This window comes from Sorex araneus, chromosome 6 (genome assembly GCF_027595985.1).
Source record: "Sorex araneus isolate mSorAra2 chromosome 6, mSorAra2.pri, whole genome shotgun sequence".
Taxonomy (NCBI): domain Eukaryota; kingdom Metazoa; phylum Chordata; class Mammalia; order Eulipotyphla; family Soricidae; genus Sorex; species Sorex araneus.
Genome location: NC_073307.1, coordinates 161,353,094 through 161,374,982, shown reverse-complemented (window position 1 = coordinate 161,374,982; position 21,889 = coordinate 161,353,094). Strand labels below are relative to the sequence as shown.

General features: G+C 60.2%; 1 protein-coding gene across 3 annotated transcripts; it reads left to right on the top strand.

Moving 5' to 3' along the window:
- The first annotated feature begins 271 nt into the window (after positions 1 to 271).
- On the top strand, positions 272 to 21,816 carry SLC22A8 (solute carrier family 22 member 8). Of its 3 annotated transcripts, none has more exons than XM_004621497.2 (11): positions 272 to 403; positions 1,301 to 1,694; positions 12,493 to 12,596; positions 13,277 to 13,431; positions 14,091 to 14,259; positions 16,509 to 16,632; positions 16,781 to 16,896; positions 17,938 to 18,152; positions 18,833 to 18,941; positions 19,132 to 19,335; positions 19,417 to 21,816. In XM_004621497.2, the coding sequence occupies exons 1-11, from the start codon at positions 279 to 281 to the stop codon at positions 19,514 to 19,516; spliced, it is 1,815 nt and encodes a 604-aa protein (XP_004621554.2). In that variant the 5' UTR covers positions 272 to 278; the 3' UTR covers positions 19,517 to 21,816. The 3 variants fall into 3 exon arrangements, with proteins under 3 accessions (XP_004621554.2, XP_054998166.1, XP_054998167.1); XM_055142192.1 differs by having other exon boundaries at positions 349 to 403; positions 1,607 to 1,694; XM_055142191.1 differs by lacking the exon at positions 1,301 to 1,694 and having other exon boundaries at positions 276 to 403.
- Positions 21,817 to 21,889: the final 73 nt, after the last annotated feature.

The following is a 21,889-nucleotide window of genomic DNA, read 5'->3' as shown; positions in this document are numbered from 1 at the left end:
GGGGCCTTTGCTGCCTGGATGTCTCCTAACCACTTGCAAGAAGCGAGTCCAGGATATCTAGTCGGGGTGGGGGTTGGCCCTGCTCAGCCCGGCGTCCTCTGGACGTGGCAGGCGTCAGGCCAGACCCCCTCCTGGGCTGCCGCGGAGGGGAGCCTCCTGGACACTCCCCTGAGTGGCCACGGCCGCCCGCCCTGTGCCGAGAGGCCGGGCCTGGTGGGCCCTCCCAGCCGCTGCCGGTAATCCTCCCAGAAAGTCAGACATTAACCCGGGAACAGCTTATGCCTTATATAAGCCCCCTGGGGGAGGCACAGACAGGCCCCAGAGCTCCGCGAGCCGGCCACAGCGCCACTGCCCCGGGACCGAGCGCCGGCTCCCAGCACAGTGCCCGCCGGGCCAGCACCAGGTAGGAGAGGACGGCTCTGGGCCCGACCCACAGGAACCCCCGGGAAGCCCCCTCCCTCCCAGCAACCGCCCCCGGCCCCTTTGAGAGCCCCCGTGTGTTAGGTCCAGCCTTGGGATGACCAAAACCAGAATCTTGTGCTTAAGGGGACTGTTCTCCATGTGTCCTCAGCTGCCCACTCTGTCTGTTCGGGGGGACCTTCCCCCATGGACATCCTCAGCTGCCCACCCTCTGTCTCCTAGGAATGATCAGAGACACCCCCACCCCCCCATCCTGTGTAACTAACTGACTCTGAGACGGGGCCCCTCAATCTCTGCTGGGAGCCCCTGATCCAGCACAAGTGTGTATGACCTGTGCAGCTGAGCCGACACACTTAGACCCTTGAGACCACACACACATGGGGGCACACATGGGCTCATGCCTGCACACGCCCACACACATGCCTGTACAAGCCCACATACATGCCTGCACAGAACCATATACATGCCTGCACATGACCACATGCATGCCTGCACACGCCCACACACATGCTGCACACCCCCACATACGTGAGTGCACACACACACAGAGGCTCATGCATGCATGCACGCACACACACATACACGCATGCACACACCCCACACTCACGTGCACAGCCCCACATGTACTTGCACACGACTGGGCACACATCCCTGCACACACACACACACACACCACATATCATGTGCACATACCCACGTGCACACACACACACAGTCAGACACCCGAGCTCTCCTCACTGTCCTCCCAGGAATACAGACACATCCCCGCGGGCCCCAGGAGGTGGAGGCGGGGCGGCACGCAGCTCCCCCGGGACCCCACGCCGCCGCCGCCGGCTGCAGCCCCGCGTCAGTCTAGGGGTCCCCACCCCTTCTCTGTCAGGCAATCTCTCCGTGGCCGGGCGCCTCGGCCGCCGCTCTGGCGCCACCCGCCCGGCGCCATGACCTTCTCGGAGCTTGTGGACCGCGTGGGCAGCATGGGCCCCTTCCAGCTGCTCAACATGGTGCTGCTGGGCTTCCCCATCCTGGGCATGGCCAACCACAACCTGCTGCAGATCTTCACCGCCGTCACCCCCGCCCACCACTGCCGCCCACCCCCCAACGCCTCCTCGGGGCCCTGGGTGCTGCCCACGGGCCCCGGCGGGAAGCCTGAGCCGTGCCTCCGCTTCCTCTACCCGCCCAATGCCAGCCTGCCCAACGATACGCAGGCGGCCACCGAGCCGTGCCTGGACGGCTGGGTGTACGACATCAGCACCAAGGACTCCATCGTGACCGAGGTAGGCCCAGAGGCGGCCCTGGAGATCTGCCGTCCCCCCATCTCCGGCCGGGCCCCGCCTGCCACCAGGGAAGGGTCGGGGCAGCGGCGCACGAGACGGCGGCGCCCAGAAATGCAGAGTTCCAGCTCCCCAGGGCTCCGGGCGGTGGCCTGGGAGGGGCCTGGAGCTGGGATAAGAACGTCCCCAAATACAGTTGCCAGGGAGCAGGGAAGGAGGGGAAGCCCCGCCACGGCCATGCAAAGGGCCCCCCAAAATGGGGCCGGAGCGATAGCACAGCGGGGAGGGTGTTTGCCTTGCACGCGGCCGACCCGGGTTCGATCCCTGGCATCCCATATGGTCCCCCAAGCACCGCCAGGAGTAATTCCTGAGTGCAAAGCCAGGAGTAACCCCTGAGCATCGCTGGGTGTGACCCAAAAAGCAAAAAAAAAAGGCCTCCCAAAAGACTGGAGGGGAACCAGGTGAGAATGAATGAGGAGAAGAAGGTGGGAATCTGCCCGCAGGGTCCTCCCCCACACCCCCTGCTTCCCAGGCCCGGCCCCCTCACTCAAGGACCCACCTCCCATTCACTGGGCCCTAATTATTCATGGAGCCTTTTGCATGGTCGCTGGGTACCACAGCCTTCAGCCAGAGTCAGAGGCGAACAGACAGGGGCCCTACAGATCATACAGCCGGCAGGACACTTGCTTTGCAGGTGGCTGACCCGGGTTTGATTTCCTGGAAACCCATAGCGAGTGATTCCCATAGAGAGTGCAGAGCCAGGAGTCAGCCCTGAGCATCGCTGGGTGTGACGTAGCACTGTAGCACTGTCGTCCCATTGTTCATGGATTTGCTCGAGCGGGCACCAGTAACGTCTCCATTGTGAGACTTGTTGTGACTGTTTTTGGCATATCGAATACACCATGGGGAGCTTGCCAGGCTCTGCCGTGCGGGCGGGATACTCTCGGTAGCTTGCCGGGCTCTCCGAGAGGGATGGAAAAATCGAACCCGCATGCAAGGCAAAAACGCTCTACCCACCGTGCTACATCACTCCAGTCCGGAGTATGGCGTAACCGCCTTAAACCTCCCTAGCAGGACGACCAAGCCTTTAGCATCATCAACCTGTTCTTTTCAGATGGGGAAACTGAGGCTCAGGGAGGTGAAGGAGCTCATTTAAGGTCTCCTGGCCAGTAAGGGGCATGGACTGTCTAGCCCCCGTCCTGTTGCCTCTCCGCCGTGCTTGCTTCTCCTCCCTGGCTCTCTGCTGTGCGAGCCTTAGGCAATGCCCGCCCCCTCTGTGGGAGCGGCCCTCTCATGCTGGGACAGGCCCAGCAGGTGGCGTGAGTTGGGGGGGTCTTCCGCTGTCTTGCTGGGCCTCTAGCAGCTGCATCGGTGCCCGACTCGGGCAGAGTCATGGGCCCGGAATGGATGGATGAATCTGCTCCCTGGAGCAGCTCGGAACGCCCAGGGGGCCCAAATCGGGGTGGGGGTGGCCTGCCAAGCCAGGGGAGCATCTGGGCAGCATGGCTGGAGTCAGTAGGATCTCCCCAAAGAGTCGAGTTAGCAGTGCTCCCCCGGAGAGGGAGCGGAGGGTGTGAAGTCAAGTGCAAAGTCCCAGAGACACTAAGGGAGGAAAAACGAGAGTCCGAGGAAGGGCAGAGGGTTGAGCCGAGGGGCACGCAGGCCATGGGAAGCGGAGCTGGAACGGGCCCAGAGGGCCAGGCTGGGACCCCAAGGGGAAGGGCTGCCCCCATCCCCACCCCCGTGCCGGCCCCCAAAGGCATCTGATCACCACCTAAGGGTTGGGGGCCCCCCGACCTCGGGGTGCAGGGCGGCGGGCGGAGAGCCTTGGTCCAGCCGCAGGGAGGTGGCTGAAGCAGGTGCGCCCCAGGAGACTGGCATAGCTGCCCGCAGGACGGGCCGGCGGGGGCAGGGAGAGAGGGACCGAGTCGGGCTCTGGAGCCCTGGCGGCTGCGTGGACATCTCCGATGCCTCCTTCGCCGTCCACAGGTTTCCAAGCAGGGGGTAACGCACAGCACATCTGGGCCCTGAGGAGACAGAGGGGACGCTTATTCCACCTCCTCACCGGCGTAGCTGATTTTTAAGTTATACCTGCGCTTTGGTTATCTGCTGAGAGTTGGTTGCTTTTTTTTTTTTAAGTTTCTCATAATGGTCCCACCTGACTCTTTTGATTAAAAAAATAAAAAGCAAAGCAAAAATTAAGGTGCTGGAGAGGTAGGATAGCAGGGAGGGCGTTTGCCTTGCCTGGAGCTGACCCAGGTTCAATCCCCAGCACCGCATACGGTCCGCTGAGCACCACCAGGACTGGACGGATCCCTGAGCACAGGGCCACCCTGAGCACTGCTGGGTGTGACTGCCAACTCAAGCAAGCAGGACCTGACTGACCGTGGACCTGCGCTCCCCCGCCCCTCCCCCAGTCTCCGGTTCAGGTCACGCCTCAGTCACGGAGCAGAGATGGGCAGGAGATGCCACCACCTGGGGTTTTGTTGTTGTGTTGGTCAGTGCGAGGTCACCCCCAGCAGTGCTCAGGGCTTACTCCTGGCTTTGCACTCAGGAATTACTCCTGGCGGTGCTCGGGATTCCGGGGATGGGATGGAACCCCGTTGGTCACGTGCAAGGGCCCTTCCCGCTGTGCTATCATCGTTGCAGACCCCACCGTCTGGGTCTGTGTGACCCCCCCTCTATGCCACTAGCCACTGGGACCTCCACTCACTCTCTTACTCCTCACAACAAGCCATGTGAAGAGATGAGAAGGTGTGGCCTTTTTTGGGGGGGGAGGGGTGGTTTGAGGGTACAGAAAGGGGTTTTGCAGGTGCTCAGCCCTTCCTCTTGGCTCTGCACTCAGGGATCATTCCTGACAGGGCTTGGGGGACCCGATGGGATCCCAGGGTGAGATGGGATGCAACCTGATAGGATCGAACCCAGACCTGCCGTGTGCAAGGCAAACTCCCCACCCACCCACTGTACTATCTCATTGGCACCCCAGAAATGTATTTCTTTTTTTCTTTTTGCTTTATGGGTCACACCTGGCGATGCACAGGGGTTACTCCTGGCTCTGCACTCAGGAATCACCCCTGGCGGTGCTCAGGGGACTCTATGGGATGCTGGGAATCGAACCCGGGTCGGCTGCGTGCAAGGCAAATGCCCTCCCCGCTGAGATATTGCTCCAGCCCCAGAAATGTATTTCTTAAAGGGTAGAGTTGGGAATGAAACGCAGGCGTCTGGCTCCAGATCTCATCACACACACACACACACACACACACACACACACACACACACACACACACACACACACACAACCAAGCAATCTTCCATAACGACCCATCACCAGCACCCCCAGATCCCTCCTCCTCCTCCCCCTCCCCACACCTCCCCGTCCACGGCATCTCCCACGGGGCCCAGGGTTCCGGTCACAGGACAGCAGGTCGGCGGGCCTGGGCTGTCGGTCACCTCTACCCGGCGCTGCCCAGCTCAGCACCAGCACTCAGGCCCTGGGTCCAGTCAAGCAGAGCTTCGAAGGCCAAGTTCCTATCCGTGGTCCAGCAGTTAGGACAGGAAACCCCGCATCTCGCCAAGCCAGGGACCTGGCGTCCAGAGGCCGTTCAAAGGACTCGGGCACATTCCAGACAGGCATGAGGGCCCAAGTTTAATTGCCAGCACCCCGGGCCTCTCTCTAGCACCCTAGGGGCAACCCCCAGTTTTGTTGGGTCCCAATATTACACAGTTCCAGGGCCTGAGCACACACACACACACACACACACACACACACACACACACACACACACACACACACACTCCAAAACAAGGTTTTCCCCAAGCCTCGGGGCCCTGCATCCTTCTCCAACAGAAGAGCGGCCAGCTTGCCAGGGGCTCCCTTTCCTTAGCTGCCCCCAGCCCCAAGTCGGGACCCCGCCATGGCTGCGTCCAGCCCCCACTGGCGTCTCCAGATGCCAAAAAGGCTGCAAACCTCCCGCCCCACAAGCCTGAACCTCAGCCGCCACGGCATCTCCCACGGGGCCCAGGGCCCAGGTCTCGGGACAGCAGGACAGCCTGGACAGTCGGTCACCTCTTCCCGGCGCTGCCCAGCTCAGCGCCGAGGCTCAAGCCCTGGGCCCCGCCAGGCGGAGCCTCGCAGGCGAGTTCCCGTCCCCGTGCAGCCCTTTCTTGCTGTTGAGAAGAGGCTGAGGAATAGGAGCCGTCCCAAGGGTCCCGGCCCAGCTCGCCCCAGCTCAGCCGGCCCCGTGCCCCCCCTTGCATCCTCAGAGATGGTGACCTGGGGATGGAGGTCTCACACACACACACACACACACACACACACACACACACACACACACACACACTCACACACACACACTCAGTCCCCTCCCGTTAGAAGAGAAGAAGAGAAGAAGGAGCCTCCCTCCTGCAGGGGGGAGGCTGGAATGTGGGGGAGCCATGCAGGGTGCCTCCCCTGGTCCTGATCCCCTTAATCTCCCCCTGGCAGGCTGGGGCGGGGTGGGGGGTGCAGGGGGGGGAAGCATACATTCCTTCCCCTGGTTGCAGCCCGCTGGAATTTTTCACAAGGAGCTTTCCTGGGCCATTAAGAGGAAAGAAAGGCCTTTCTTTGAAGTCTAGCAAGTGGGGGGGGGGCATTCCCTGGCCGCTCTGGGCTGCCTCAAGCACTGACCCCGCCCATGTGCGATGTGGCCCCCAGGGGCCTGGGTCTGTAGGCACCTGTCACTCCTCTCCCTCAGTTCCCCAATGGGGCCCACAGGAACCCTCCCCCCACCCAGGGCCCCCTCCCTCCAGACGGGTCTCTGAAGTTTGCCCAGAGCCCCCGCCCCAGGAAGCTGTTCTCTGTCCCGGCGACCTCCCCTGCCCACCACTGGTCCCCCGCCCCACCAGCTCACCCCCTCCTCCCCACCCCGGGGACATCACCTGCCACCTCCCTTCCTCTCTCCCTGGCCACAGAGCAGAGATACCCCCACCCCCCAGTGACAGCCCCTCACCTAGAGGGTCCTGAGAACGCGCCCAGAGGGGGCTTTGGGGGTCACACACAGTGTGCAGGGCCCGGGGCCGCTTCTCTGTCCATCCATCAGGACCCCCAGCTGGACTCTGTCCACAGCCCACAGGACCACGCAGGGCCGGGGTCCGGGAGGTGCCTTCCTGGGAGTGGGGACAGGGAGTCCCGCTTCAGGCCCCAACCCCCTTCCCCCCGCACCCCTGCCCCGGTGGGCCGCCTTCTCAGCAGCCCGGGGGAGTCATTAGAAAGCGTGGGTGGGTGGCGTGCTGAGAGCTCTGGGCTCTCTGTTCCTTCGTGCAGTCCAGGAAGCAGGAACTCATGCTCTGCCCCTCGCCAGCCTGCAAAGCAGACAGTGGCGGGCGCGGGGTAAGCCCCCAAGAGTCAGGGCTCGAGCCTTGCATGTGGCCGACCCTCATTCATTCCCCTACAGAGTGAGGTCTTGAGCCTTGCATGTGGCCGACCCTCATCCAATCCCCGGCACCATGCGACTTTCCTGGCATTAGCAGGCAGCCCTGCCGGTCACCACCAGACATAGCTCCGATGCCTCGACCACCCTCAGGTGGTCCTGGTGGTCCCCAGCACCACAGGACCCAGCAGCACTTTATCCTCCGGGCCTTAGCACTAAATCACCCACCCAGTTACGAGGATCACTGGGAATTGCCCCAGGAGCCAAATGGGAGGCACCCCCAAAAAACTGAATCACAGAGAAGTTAAGTAAGCAGCCTAGGAACACACAGCAACTATGTGACAGCGCTGGAGTTGCACATGCTTTCGCCTCTCCCCAGGAACCTCAACCCACCCCCCTCCTCTCTGGCCTTTGTACCCCCACGCAAGGCTGGGTCAAGGGTCTGGAGTCCCCGGGAGCCAGGCATCTCCTGAGTCTGATGTTTCTAAAGGTCCCCAAGCTCGAAGAAGGCTGTTCCCCTTGACCTCGCTCTGGGTGTTCGGACCCCGTGGAGGAGCCCCCGGGTCACACAGCAGAGTCCCCTCCCGCCGGCCGTGGCTGACTTTTCAGTGGCAGCCTCGACCTCCTCGGCCTGCACCTCTGCGCTTTGGACCGGATCTCAGGCCCGGCAGCCTCCAGCCTCCCGCCTCCCGCCCCCCTCCAGCCCTTCCCGGGGGATAGGGCTCTCTGGAGGCTCCCGCGCATGCGCGAGTCTGTGCCTTTGGGTGAAGCGAGAGAAGAGCGGGGAAACGGTCTTCTCTCTGCCAATCAGGGCCTGGGTCCAAAGGAGACGCACAGCAACGGTGCCTCCTCCCAAGGGACTCAGGTGGGAAGCCACCTGGCCGGCAGGTCCCATCTCTGGCCACTCCCTGGGCATCAGTTCGGCCGGCTAGGCAGGACCGCAGTGGGGTTCCTGCACTTCCCTGCCGGCTCGCAGCTCCCGGGACATCCCTGCACACCAAGGAAGGATGAAGACGTTCAAGAGCACTGGACGGGGATTCGAGGCTCGGGAACGCTGTGTGGAGGCATCTGGGTTGACTCAGAGCGGCCCTGGCTAGTCCCAGTTGTAGGATCGGCAGCTCAGGGCCACCTGCAGGACAGATGTGCCCACGCTTTGGTCAGGACCCCTCGGGAGCTGCGTCCACCATGAAGCCACGGAGAACACATGCATGGGCCTTGGGACCGTGTTTGGCACGTTCTTCGGAGCTCTCAGATTCCAGCGTGCCCAGGCGCCAGCGGACCGTGGGCCAGGGCCGTTCCCTGTGTGGTTGGGAAGCCGGTCCGGGCCTCCTTGGGATCTCGTGCTTCCGTGTCCGTATATCGAGCCTGTCCACCCAACGTACTCTCTGTCTAAGAGAGTGATAACACCCCCCGCTTCCCCGTCCCGCCTTCGAGGATGGCTCGCTGAGACATCAGCAGATTCCCTAACCTCTCAGACTCTCTGCTCTTTCAGTGGAATATTAACATGATCGGGTCTGGGCAGGAATTAGGGGTTGCCCGGGGCTGGACACTGACCTTGATCTTTCTTTGGAAGTGCTGTCATGGCTTACTTTCATCAAGATAACATGCCTGGACCAAAGGTCTACTACAGCTGGGCAGGGCGCTTGCCTTGTACGCAGCCAACCTGGGTTCAATCCTTGGCACCCCGTAAAGTCCCCCCATGCCCTGCCAAGAATGATCCCTGAGTAGTGCAGGAGGAAGCCCTGAGCATCACTGGGTATAGTCTCCCAAAAATGACATTCTTGGGACACACACACACACACACACACACACACACACACACACACACACAGAGATGGTGTGTCTGCTGGTGTAGGAGCTAGAGAGGAAAATGCAGTCAGATGTAGAGATGAAGACAATGGGGTGGGGTGACATTTTCAATAGGGTGATCAAGGCAGCACTCAGGAAACAAGGATGGGAAGAAGGTGAACGGCCCCGCCAGAAGGCAGGCGGAAGGAGAACATTCCAGTCAGGGCAAATGGTACCCACCAAGACGCTGAGGTGTCTGCCCTGCTTAAGGAAAGATGCCTCCCCCCAAGTGTAGCCTGAGGGTGGAGGTGCCTTGAACACAGCTAGTCAGCCCTGGGCCCTAGCAGGGGTGGCCCCAAACCCAGAAGGACCCATTTCTAAAGGGATTAACTAGTATGCGGGTCAGGGAGAAAGTCAAATTTCCTTCTGCAGCATCACGTACTTTAGTGGGGGTGGGGGCGGGGGTGAGCTCCCAGGAGGGACTCGGGGGGGGGTGTGGGGGGACAAGGTGGCACTCTAGACCTGGGAGCTATTTTCTTTCCCCCCACATTTTTCTATTCCCATTTTATTGCCCACAAATTCATGGTCCCGTTCGACTTCAGGGTCACCTGAGAAATGTGTCATTTCCGGAGAAGAGGGAGGGGCGGGAGAATAGAATCCAGGGGGCGGGCTACAGTAGATTTTTCCAAAGGAGCTTCCCACCGAGTGTCTTAGGGTACCAGGAGTCTCTCTAGACACCCCCTCAACAACTCCCTCCCCCTCCTTACTACACACACACACACTCACACACACGCATGCACGCACAATCTTGGCTGCTAGGAGTGTCTGCTTGATTCTCCAGCCATGGCTGAACCCCTCTGAGAGAGGATCTTAGAGAGAACCTAAAGTTTCTCTGCACCCCATTTCCCTCATTCCCAGCAGAGCTTGGGGATGTGTGGCTCCCCACTGCCCACACACACACACACACACACACACGCACACACACAAACACACTGCTTGATTTCCAAAGCATTCTTGTCGCAGCATTCCTGGGGAGCAAAATTCTCTCCTTCATTACACAAGTAAGTCAGAGCACAGGGCAAAGGGTGTGTGTTGGGGATTAGCAGGGGATTAGGCTTGACAGGTAGGCAAAGCCCAGAGGACGGGCTTCCTAAATCTCTGTTCACAGGCCTCCATCTTTGCCAGAGGGGCACGAGTGCCTAGGCCAGACAGGATGTGCGCCGTGGTTTGAGAAAGTCATTCCGGTTCTCAGAGAAGGGATGGGCAGTGGGCATGAAGGCAGAGTCATCCTTGGGGCCTCAGTTCCCTTATCTGCAAAATGGGGGTGATTGGGGTACAGCCTTCCCCATCGCCAGAGGCTTGTGAGGACTAAAGAGTGAAGGCGGGGCCATGCCCCTCAGAAGAGCGCCCCCCACTGGCACGTCCTGTTATTGCCTTCCAAGTGTACTTTTCTGCCTAGAGAGAAGTAGCAGAAATGGAAGAATACAGACTGGAGGGATATTCCCCGCCCCGGAATGGGCTCTGAGGCCTGGAGCACGTGCTCTGCACACGGGGTTCCCTGGGTTTTTTTCAATACCACTTGGTCCCCAGCAGTGTGGGGGGTGGCTCTGGTGGCCCCCAGCATCCCTGCACTCAAGCAGCACTGGGTCAGGGCCAAGGGCAGAAATCATCCAGCAGCACAACTGAATATTGACGAGAGGGGGTCCAGGGCCCCTGAACTCTACTTGGGAGTCCCGTGTCCCACCAAAATAAAACACAGCAACTTGGGGCTGGAGTGATAGCACAGCGGGGAGGGCATCTGCCTTGTACGCTGTTGACCTGGGTTTGATTCCCAGCATCCCATATGGCCCCCTGAGTACTGCCAGGAGTCATTCCTGAGTGCATGAGTCAGGAGTAACCCCCCGTGCATTGCCAGGTGTGACCCAAAAAGAAAACAAAACAAAACAAACAAACAAAACACAGCAACCCTGGAAGTCCCAAAGGAGTTGCCTGGTGCCAGAGCGATAGTACAGCAGGAAAGAGACTTGCCTTGCATCCTCGGACCTGGTTCAAATCCCAGCATCCCATATGGTCCCCTGAGCCCCTCCAGGAGCAATCCCTGAGTGCCGAGCCAAGAGTAACCCCTGAGTATCACCAGGTATGACTCAAAAAGAAAAAGAAGGGGGAGGGCATTCCTGTCGCATAGACTGAGCCCTTTCAAAGAGCAGGTCGGCAAATCTGGGCAGGTGGGTGGAGCATCAGCAGCTTGCATGGGTGCAACTGTGCAGGGCTGCAGTGGACATGGAGCATCTGGAGTGCTCAGGGCACCAGGGAGGCCAGAGGCGCTTCCTCCTTTGAAGGGAGGCCCCAGAAAGGTCACAGGGAACTTCCAGGCCTGGAGAGAAGATTCCACAGAGCAAGAGGAGGAAATCCCATTTGAGGGCGGGTGGGGAGTCCAGGGCCTCTAAGGCCAAGGCGGGTCCAGTAGGGAAGGTCCTACTGGGTTTAACGACAGGTGGGGAGGGGCAGGATGGAGAAATGACAGGAGCTGAGGCCGAGGAGGGGGTGACGCCGAGCCTGCAAGAGAATGGCCTGTAGGGTCAGGGAGAGCCCCACGGGCTGGAGCCCAGGCTCTGCATGTCAGAAGCCCCTGACCCCTAGCACCCCTAGGAGCGACCCCAAACCCGAAGCCACGAGTTGCCCCTGACACTGTCAGGTGCAGCCCCCACCCCTTTTTTTTTTTAATTTGAGGACAAAGGAGAGAGGGAGTTGACTTTTTTTCTCATTCAACTCTTTTATTCAAATAATTTTGTTGCATCTAGGGAGAACTATATAATTATGTGTGTTGTAAGTTCTATGAAATAACAGTGAATATAGCCTCTTGAGAACACATTAAAATATATCTTTGAGGAAACTTTTATGAGGACACATTTTTTTTCTTTTTTTTTTTTTTCGGGGAGGGGGTGTGTTATACCTGGCAATGCTCAGGGCTTACTCCAGGCTCTGCACTCAGGAATTACCCCTGGCTGTGCTTGGGGGACTATATGGGATGCCAAGGGATTGAACTTGGGTCTGCCACGTGCAAGGCACATGTCCTCCTTGTTGAGAACATTTCAAATAGGTGGCGTATTTGCCTCAATTTTCAACAGCAATGTAACCTTCTTTGCTTCATTTGAAGGCTCCCCAGACTTAACGGAACTGTTCAGATACAGTGGGTGCACTTGGCAAGGACGGCGGGGAGGGGTCTTGGGAGAGCAGGGTCTGAGCATAGAGACCAAGGGACAAGGAGCAATGGAGTGAGGAGGAGGACGGATGTCCCCATGGAGGCCACAGAGGCAGGGACCGGACGTGGATGTAGGGGCTCCGGGGTACAGCGAGCTTGGAGGAGGTTGAGGGCTGGCCGGGAGGGGACAAGAGTGGATTTGGAAGCCAGGGAGTGGGTGACACAGATTGAGGGATGCTGCCACCCCCTGGTGCCATTTGAAATCAGTGACTGGCAGACCGAGGCTCCCGGGGCCAAGCTGAGAGGGGAAATGGTGTTTGGGGGCTGGGGGCGGCTCCGGGCTTAAGGGGTGAGTCTCCGGTGGGCACGGCTGAGCCCCCAACATGACCTGTCTCTCCCGTAGTGGGATCTGGTGTGCCACTCGAACAAGCTGAAGGAGATGGCCCAATCTATCTTCATGGCGGGCATCCTGATCGGCGGGCTGGTGCTGGGGGACCTGTCCGACAGGTGAGAACCGGGGGCCTCCCCCTAGAAGGGCACAGGCCTGAGGGACACCCGGCCCCTCCCTCTCCTGCCTGAGTATCCGCCCAAGAGCCGGTCCTGGAAGGCGGGGGAGGGGGGAGGAAGGATGGATGGTCTTTGCAGAGTGCCCTTAAACAAGACCTAATCCTTTTCTGCGTTTGTTGCTCCTGGTCGGGGTCATCGGGAATCAAAACCAGGACAGGACTGTGGGAGCCTCCTTTGTGGATCGCAGACTAGCCTCTGTCCCAAAGTTCTGAAAACTTGGGACATCCAGACGCCACCTGGGGGGACGAGAGAGATAGTATGGCATCAGGGAAGGGTCTGCATCGTGGGTTCCTTTGGGCTGGCAGTGGGGGTGTCTCAAGGATGTCAGACACGGAGTACTGGCCCCGTAGCGGGTGGCGGGTGGAGGGGGGGTGTTTGACCCCTGTTCAGTGGGCTAAGCGGGGGGTAGAGAAGATCACTCATTAACCCGGACCTCTAACTGCAAACTTGTCGAGAAAAACAATCACCAGCCAGGCTCTGTTTGAGGAGGGAGTTACATGCCCCCTCTGGCCCTCGGGGAGGTGGGGGTCCGGCCCTTTGCCCAGCAGCCTGCAGAGTCACTGGCCTTGGCAGTTTCCCCGCGGCTGACCCGCCTGCCCTTCTCTCTCCCTGGAGCCCAGGTTTGGCCGCAAACCCATCCTGACCGGTAGTTACCTGCTGCTGGCCGCTGGGGGCTCGGGCGCCGCCTTCAGCCCCACCCTCCCCTTCTACATGGCCTTCCGCTTCCTGTGTGGCTGTGGCATCTCGGGGATCACCCTCAGCACCGTGATCCTGAGTGAGCCCCGGGGGCCAGGTGGGGGGTGGGCACGAGGAGTGTGGGAGCTTCGATCGCAGGGTTCCCTGTCCCCTGGACCAAAACGGCCACCTAAGGCCTCCCGCAAAAGGGACATGACATTGGGGCTGGAGCCATAGCACAGCGGGGAGGGCATTTGCCTTGCACGCGACTGACCCGGGTTCGATTCCCAGCATCCCATAGGGTTCCCCGAGCACCGCCAGGAGGAATTCCTGAGTGCATGAGCCAGGAGTAAGCCCTGAGCATTGCCGGGTATGACCCAAAGAGCAAAATTAAATAAACAAATAAATGAATAAAGGGACATGACACCGAGAACCAGATGGTTGAGGACCTGAATCCCCTGGTCATGAACCCTCATTTCGTCCACACATATTGGGGGGTGACCAGACATGTGGTCTGGAGACTCAGACAGGCCTTTCCGGGGCCTCCCTTCTGGGGTCCCCATTTGAAGCACCTGCAAAATAGGACAATGACACCCCCCCCACAAACAGACACACACACACACACACACACACACACACACACACACACACACACACCCTTCAGGACCAAAGGGTGCAAGGGCTGGAGCTGGTGCCCCATCACCGGGTTGTGCCCAGGGCCCAGCCGCTCCAACGCTGACCCTCGGATTCCTTCTGTAGATGTCGAGTGGGTGTCCACCCGGATGCGGGCCATCATGTCCACGGCGATTGGTTACTTCTACACCGTCGGCCAGTTCATTCTGCCCGGCCTGGCCTATGCCATCCCCCAGTGGCGCTGGCTCCAGCTCACCGTATCCATCCCCTACTTCATCTGCTTCCTGCTGTCCTGGTACGTGGTCCTCTCCGGGGCCCCCCTGACGCTCCCCACTGGCCAACCCTGCCTGTCCCCAGCTGCCACAGCTCTGGTTCCAGGGAGGAGGAATCCCACCCTGGCCTGGACGCTGGCAGGGGACAGACGCTGAAGATGAAAGAGAAGCGCTCAGGGGCCGGAGCGATAGCACAGCGGGTAGGGCGTTTGCCTTGCACGCGGCCGACCCGGGTTCGATCCCCGGCATCCCATATGGTCCCCCAAGCACCGCCAGGAGTAATTCCTGAGTGCAAAGCCAGGAGTAACCCCTGAGCATCACTGGGTGTGACCCAAAAAGAAAAAAAAAAAAGAGAAGGGCTCAGGTGGAGAGCACAGGAAGCCAGAACTCAGTTTCACGGGGGGCGGGGGGGGGGGAGGTGGTGTCTAGGAAGCGACTCTGACACTGTCGGGGTGCCGGGAGGCCTGATGAGGCTCCCCCCAACCCACCCACAGAGTGAGAAGCTCAGAGACCGAGTGGGCGGGCCCAGGAGCCGGGGCCAGCGCTGTGTGGGCAGGCGTCGCCCGGGGAGTCTGCATTTTGAAAGAAAGGCTCCAGGTGTGGGGGACTCGCGGGGTGCGAGGTGCAGGGAAGGGGAGGCGGAATGCAGCGCCCCCCACCCGAGAGCTGGGTCAGAGCCCGCCCGAGGGGGCCGAGAGCTCGTCACAGCACGCAGAAGACCAGCGACAAAGATCTTCAGAAGGTCTTTGCAGCCGGAGGCCAGGACACATGGAGGCCAGGGGCTGAGGGGCTCGCTCTGTGCTCGCCCCCCGCAAGGCCCGGCCCGGCCTCTGATCCTCCGGGCGTCTCTTGCTTGAAGAGGGAATAATGTCCCCATTTCCCAGACCAGACCACAGAGGCTCTGTCCCCCAAGGTCACCCCAAATGACTCAGGCTTGGGACCTGGGTCCTTCGTGCAGAGACGAGAACAGAAGATCCCCGAGGCAGTGTGTGGGGCGGGGGGACGAGGGGGGACAGGAAAGGGGTCAAAGGCGCGTACTTGGAGTGCTCAGGACCCCGGCTCCGTGCCCAGCGCTGCGTGGGCTCCCCGGAGGCCTCCAAGCCCTCCCAGGATGGCCCTGGTGACCCCCAAGATCTGGAGCTGGGTCACATCCTCGGGCACCCTCACTGACCTCCACTGAGCTTGGAGGGCCAAGTGTCACTGAGAATGAATGGCCCCCTGAGCACTGCCGGGCGGGACCCCCAGAAGAGAAGTACTGAGAGGAGAGAGTACTCTTGGGGCGATTGAAGCCATCCAAGGGTCCCTCTGGAGGCCAGAGGGCAGAGCGGGGAGGCAGGTGGCAGAGGCAGGGGAGGGCAGGGCCAGGACCCTTCACTGTGACGGGAGGAGGCCCCCCAGGCTCTCTAGGGAGAGGGGGGCGAGGGTGCTGCTCTCTGGTGCGTCTGCTCCCCTGGAGTCCCCGACAGTCTGGGTGAGGATGGGCGGGCGGAGAAGGCTGTCGGGGCAGAAACAATAGTGACAGGCCGGGACAGCAGGCCCGGGGTCCGGCAGTGGCCTGAGGCCAGGTGACCAGCTCCCAGGTGCCGGCGGCCACAGCCAGAGCTGACCCCGTCTTGGGCTAAACTCTTCCTGGGAACGCTCCTTGCTCCGCTCTCTCCTCTGCTCCTCTGGCACCGCCAACGCTCTGCCAACCCCCCCCCCAGCACTGGAGTGAGGGAAACCCGGGGGCGGGGGGCACCGAGCTGGTCCTCCGCGGGGAGAATCCAAACATCCTCCAAGCCACCCCAAGGCCCTGGACGCCGACCTCAGCTGCCTTCCCCAGCCCAGCCGCCCGGGGCCTTCCGCCCGGCCCCCTTCTCCCCCGGCACCTGGACGCAGCCCAAGGAGGCAGGGAGGGAGGGGGACGTGCAGGACCCTCCAGCTGTCCAGCCTTGAATAAACACGCTGTCCTGCCTCGGGCCCCACCTGCCTTGGCCGAGGCCCAAGGCGCCCAGCGAGGAAAGACACCCCAGGATAACAATCCAGCCCCGAGGGGGGCCGGGGAAGGCTCCTCTGCCGGGGGGCGGGGGGAGACGAGAGCGCCCGAGTTTGTACTGGCTCCGGGCTGCCCAGGGGCAAAGCCAGGCCGCGTCTGAGTCCCATGGCCACGGCAGTAAGGCCGCTGGGGCTTTCCGGCCCCGCGCTTGGTACTGGCTGATGGAGACCCCCTGCCTCTTCAAAGGGGTCTTCTGGGAGGTGGGAAGAGCCACTGTGACTCGCTTCTGGTCCCCAGGTGGGTCCCAGAGTCCGTCCGCTGGCTGGTCCTGTCTGGAAAGTCCATGAAGGCCTTGAAGACGTTGCGCTGGGTGGCGGCCTTCAATGGCAGGAAGGAGGAGGGGGAGAAGCTCAGCCTCGAGGTAGGCGCCCTGCGATCTCCCCGCCCCCCCCCCCGCACCCCCTACCCCCATCCGCTCACAAGCCAGCCACACCCCGCCACAGCAAGCAGACGACTCTGGGGGCTCCCAAGGGTCGTTGACGGCCGCCCTCCCCTCCCTCCGCCCCAAGGAAATCAAACTCAACCTGCAGAAGGAGATTTCCCTGGCCAAGGCCAAGTACAGCGTCGCCCACCTGATCCGGACGCCCATCCTACGCCGCGTGACCTTCTGTCTTTCCCTGGCCTGGTAACCCCCTGCTCCTGCCCGTGCTGCCGCGCCCCCACCCACCCACCCACCTCCGCCAGGGCTGGGGAGAGGGACCAGGCTTCCTGCCAGGGCACCTGCAGGGGAGTCAAGGGCATCCCTCCCTCTCCAGCCCAGCCCGCACCGCCCTGGAATCCTGCTGCGTCTCTGCCCCGTCCACAGGCTGCTCTCGGGGTCACCCGCGCCCTCCTTCACCTATTCCTGTCCCTGCCTCCTGCGGTGTCCCACCCCCAGTGGACCCCCATTTCCCCCGCGCCTACCTTCCAGAGACAGGCTGGTCCTTGGGGTCCCAGAACCAAAGCCAGGTTTTGTCCCGAGTCCCCTCTGCCAGCCGACGTTCCTCAGCTCCCTCAGAACGACCTGGTTCGGAAAACCTCCTCCAGGCTGGCCACCGCCCCTCCTCAAATCAGGCCCAGTTTGTGTAGGCTCCCATAATCCAAAGGGAGGAGAGGCAGGGCCCTCTGACCCCTGTGCGTTGCTCAGCTCCCCGCCCGTGCCCTCCCAATCCCATTCTGGTTTTGGTTTTGTTTTTTGCTTTTGGGGTCGCAACCGGCGATGCTCAGGAGTTACTCCTGGCTCTGCACTCAGGAATGAGTCCTGGTGGTGCTCGGGGTTCCAACCCTGTTTGGCCACACGCAAGGCCAACGTCCTCCCCGCTGTACTATTGCTCTGCCCCCGCCCCACCCACCCCCCATCCCATTCTAGATGTTAGACTATTGTCCAGCGGGCAGAATCTACTCACAGCCACCCCTGGTCTCTGCCTGTCCCCGGGATGTTCTCCAGAGTCAGTCCCCAGGCGCCCCCTTCTCTGCCACCCCAGACATAACCAATCAATCCCACCATCTTTTCCCTGAGTCCAGACACACCTCAGTGTCCTGCAAGCAGTATTCAAGCACACCCGCCCCATCCGTCACAGTCGGGCCGGCAAAGAAAGCTCTTCATCAACCTAGCGACCCAAGGACCAGGACGGGAAGGGGCCCCCGCTGGCCACAGATGCCCACCCATCTCCCCTCCGCCTTTCAGGTTTGCCACGGGTTTCGCCTACTACAGCTTGGCTATGAGCGTGCAAGAATTCGGAGTCAACCTCTACCTGCTCCAGTTCATCTTCGGAGGGGTCGACATCCCTTCCAAGTTCATCACCATCCTCACCATGAGCTACCTGGGCCGCCACATCACCCAGGCCTCTGCCCTCCTTCTGGCGGGAGCATCCATCCTGGCTCTCACATTTGTGCCCACCGGTGAGGACCTAGGGTCCCTGAGGGAGGACAGCCAAAGTGTCTTTGGGCCGGGGGGGGGGGGGGCGGGCAGCCGGTGGGCAGCTGGAATGGGGGGATGGGGAATGCTCCAGGTAAACCTCACAAGCACAAGCTTCCCCATCATGCCCCTGGGAAAAGTCATACTTTCATAGAGATGCCTTTGTGCTGATACACCTGCATCCTTCCAAAGGAAATTGGGGATATTTTCGTACAAGAGAAAGCTAGGAATGGGAGTAAGCCATCAGTCCAGGAAGAACATAAATGCCAACGGGGGGCGGGCTGGAGCGATAGCACAGCGGGTAGGGTGTTTGCCTTGCACGTGACCAACCCGGGTTTGATTCCCAGCATCCCATATGGTCCCCTGAGCACCGCCAGGGGTAATCCCTGAGTGCATGAGCCAAGAGTAACCCCTGTGCATCGCCGGGTGTGACGCAAAAAAAAAAAAAAAAAAAAAAAAAAAAAAAAAAACAGGATCTCCGCCTGCAAAGAATAGGAAAGGGGTGTGTGTGTGGCGGAGGGGCGGTGCAGTTCCTGGGCTTAATGACCTATCGGAGCTGAGCTTCCCGGTAGCCCAAGCAAAACAGGAGAAAAGGTCAGCTGAGGAGTGTCCACACCCAGGCAGCCCCGAGCCCCAGGGACCACCCACGGTCTTCCCTCTGCAGACATACAGATCCTGAGGACCGTCCTGGCCGTGTTTGGGAAAGGGTGCTTGTCGAGCTCCTTCAGCTGCCTCTTCCTCTATACCAGCGAGCTCTACCCCACGGTCATCCGGTACGCCCTGGGCCTGAAGCTTGCCCAGCTGGAGGATCCCAGGCGGGGGGCGAGGGAGGGAGGGAGAGGGGGAGAGGGGGAGAGGGGGAAGGGGAGGAGAACCCTGCGGTGTCTTCCTGCCCCTGCCCAAGCCCCCCAGAATCAGCCTACGGGAAGGCCACCCACAGGCCGCCCGTCTCCGCTCTGGCAGGCAGACGGGCATGGGCATCAGCAACCTGTGGGCGCGCATCGGGAGCATGCTGGCGCCCCTGGTGAAGATCACGGGGGAGCTACAGCCCTTCATCCCCAACATCATCTTCGGGACCGTCGCCCTCGTGGGAGGCAGTGCCGCCATCTTCCTGCCGGAGACCCTCAACCGGCCCTTGCCGGAGACCATCGACGACGTGGAAAACTGGTCAGTGTCCTGCCGCGTAAGCCCCCCACCTGCGATCAGAGGCCGGAAGCAAACCCCTAGCCCCAACTTCCTGTCCCCCAGGTCCCTGCAGGCCAAGGAGCCCATGCGGGAGCCCGAGGCCGACAAGGCTGCCCAGAGGATCCCGCTGCAGCCTTCTGAGCCAGGCCCGCGCTCCAGCTGAAGACCGCACGGCACCCCCTGCGCCCCCACCCTCCAGAGACTAACCGCAGCCAGACGGCCCGCCCCCTGCGCCCCCCAGTCTGCCTCCAGCCTTCACGGGTGTCTGATCAGGTCTGCGCTTCCTCGGACACGTCTTCTGGGGGGCTCCGTGAAGGCAACCCCCCCAACCCCGCAGCATCACAGCCCGGAGCTCACGGCGCCCCCTAGGCTGCTCCGTGGTTGGGACATGGGCCACCCCCCACCTTCCACCCCTCCCCCTCTTCCTCCCTGCACCCCAGCCCCTGCTGTTCTATCCAGACTCTTCCCACTGGCCACCTCCCTCCCATGGCCCCACCTTCTCCCACTCTCCAGAACACTCCCCGGACCACCAGACTCAATCCTAATGAAGACAACATCATCCCCTTCTTGACAGCCCACCCACCCACCCACCCACAATGCCTTTCTTCGATGGAAGGTTCCAATAAAAAGCAATAAGAACTCATCAGCCCTACCGGTGGGGAATGGGGTGACCTAGGGATGTCTTCCTACCTACTCACATGTACTCACCAGCCCCTGTGAACGGGACTGATATGAACACGTGTGTGCGTTTGCGGCCGGCAGTTGTGACAAGCTGACATTAATGACACCCCAGACTGCGTCACTGAAACAGCCAACGCTTCCTCTCACGGCTCTGGGTGCCAGGACACCCCACTGAGGTCTTTCTTCTTCCCAGCTTGCAGGGAAGAACCTTCTCCGTACGCTCTTGAGTGGTGGAGAGAGAGCGTGCAAGATTTCTGGGACCCCGTTCGATAAAGAACGCTAATCTCATCATGAGAACCCCGCCTTTGGGACATCAACTAACCCTGTTTCTCTCCCAAAGACCCTTTCTCTGAGTCTCACAGGGCGTCAGGGTTTCAACACAGGCAGGGACCCGGTGCCGTCATAGCAAGGTCTGCACTTGGGAAAAGCAGGTGTGTATCTGCAGTACTGACTCCCTCCCTTGGGTCCCCTCCAGTCCTGAGTCCATGCCCCAGTCTCACATTTATTGGACAGACTTTTCTCCGCTTTCACTGAGAAAGCTGCAGTCATGCTGAGGTCCCCAAGTTCCCTTCGATGGCAGAAGGTCCAACCCTCATATCCGGCTTTACATCCTAACATCCTCTGCCAGCCCCCAGCCCCCAGCCTCCTTGGCTCTGCCCGTTTTCTCTCTCCTGGGTCCTTCCCCTCACCAGGGAGACAGACCCAGGCTTCAAAGAAAAATCAAACAAGCATATCCTCCTCGGCTGTTCTAACGCTTTCTCGGGATCACACTGTCCCTTTCTCCCTTCTCTAGCCTAACTTCATCAAGGAACTGTTTGCTTCCCTGCCTTCACTTTCCAATCTCAGAAACTCAGACTTCCCTGCACCACACACACACACACACACACACACACACACACACACACACACACACACACACACACACGCTGCACACAGAATCCAACCCCAGGATATGCATCACCCACCCGTGCTGAGTCTGTGGGCTACCGGTCCTGTTGGTTTCCTCCCTCTTCCTTGGGTTCCGAGATGCCACGTAGCAGTAGCTCCCACCCCCACACTCCGCTCCTCGAGAGCCTTCTTTGGGACTTCCTGTCTGTGCCACAATCCTGCCCCAACCCTTTTCTCAACGGTCTATGATCCCAGAATCCCTGACCACGACCCTCTCTGGTCATGGTTGACTGGGCCTGATGGAAATGAGGGGCCCAGGCTCCCGGTGGACGCGTCTTTGATCACACATTCCTCCCGGTGGTACCTTTTGAGTTACAGAAGGTTCTAGATCGGCTCTTAGTCCTTGTCCTGGGCAGGCAAGTTGCCATGAGGCTGGCCTGGACAAGAACAGAGCAGAGAGAACAAACGACCACGTAGACCCTCCCAAGCAAAGCGCCAGCCAGGCCTTTGGCACTGATTCCTCATGAATTCCAGATGCCAGTTCTTCACCATCCCTGGAGGCCCTCTCTGGATTCCAGTCACCGTCTCTGAATCCACCAATAATTTCTCCCTTTTGTTTATCCTTAACAATAAACAATTGTTTTGTTATCTCCCTTTTGTTTTGTTAACAAAAACTTAACCGTTTTTGTTCCTTGCAACCAAGCAGTTCCAAACCCATCTCTTCTTCTTCTTTGGGCTTCCCAACACCGACCTTCCTCAGAACGCCTTCCTGGAAACCGTTCCTCTGATATTCCCATGGAAATAGAACATAAACTAGAACGTGTGTGGTTTAGCTTCCTAGTAATTATATTTAAGTTAAATTTCTTTATAATAAAATTAATCAAGTTTATTTCACCCAGCATATCCATGTATTACCATTTTATTGCAATTATATGCAATCAATATATAATTCCTTGTATTTTTTTTT

Bases quoted from the DNA above. Each gene is read 5' to 3' on its own strand.
- SLC22A8 (XM_004621497.2), top strand. From the start codon at position 279: ATGCCTTATATAAGCCCCCTGGGGGAGGCACAGACAGGCCCCAGAGCT. The intron at 16,633-16,780 runs GTAGGCGCCCTG...CTCCGCCCCAAG, and splicing joins GGGAGAAGCTCAGCCTCGAG to GAAATCAAACTCAACCTGCA. The intron at 16,897-17,937 runs GTAACCCCCTGC...TCCGCCTTTCAG, and splicing joins TTCTGTCTTTCCCTGGCCTG to GTTTGCCACGGGTTTCGCCT.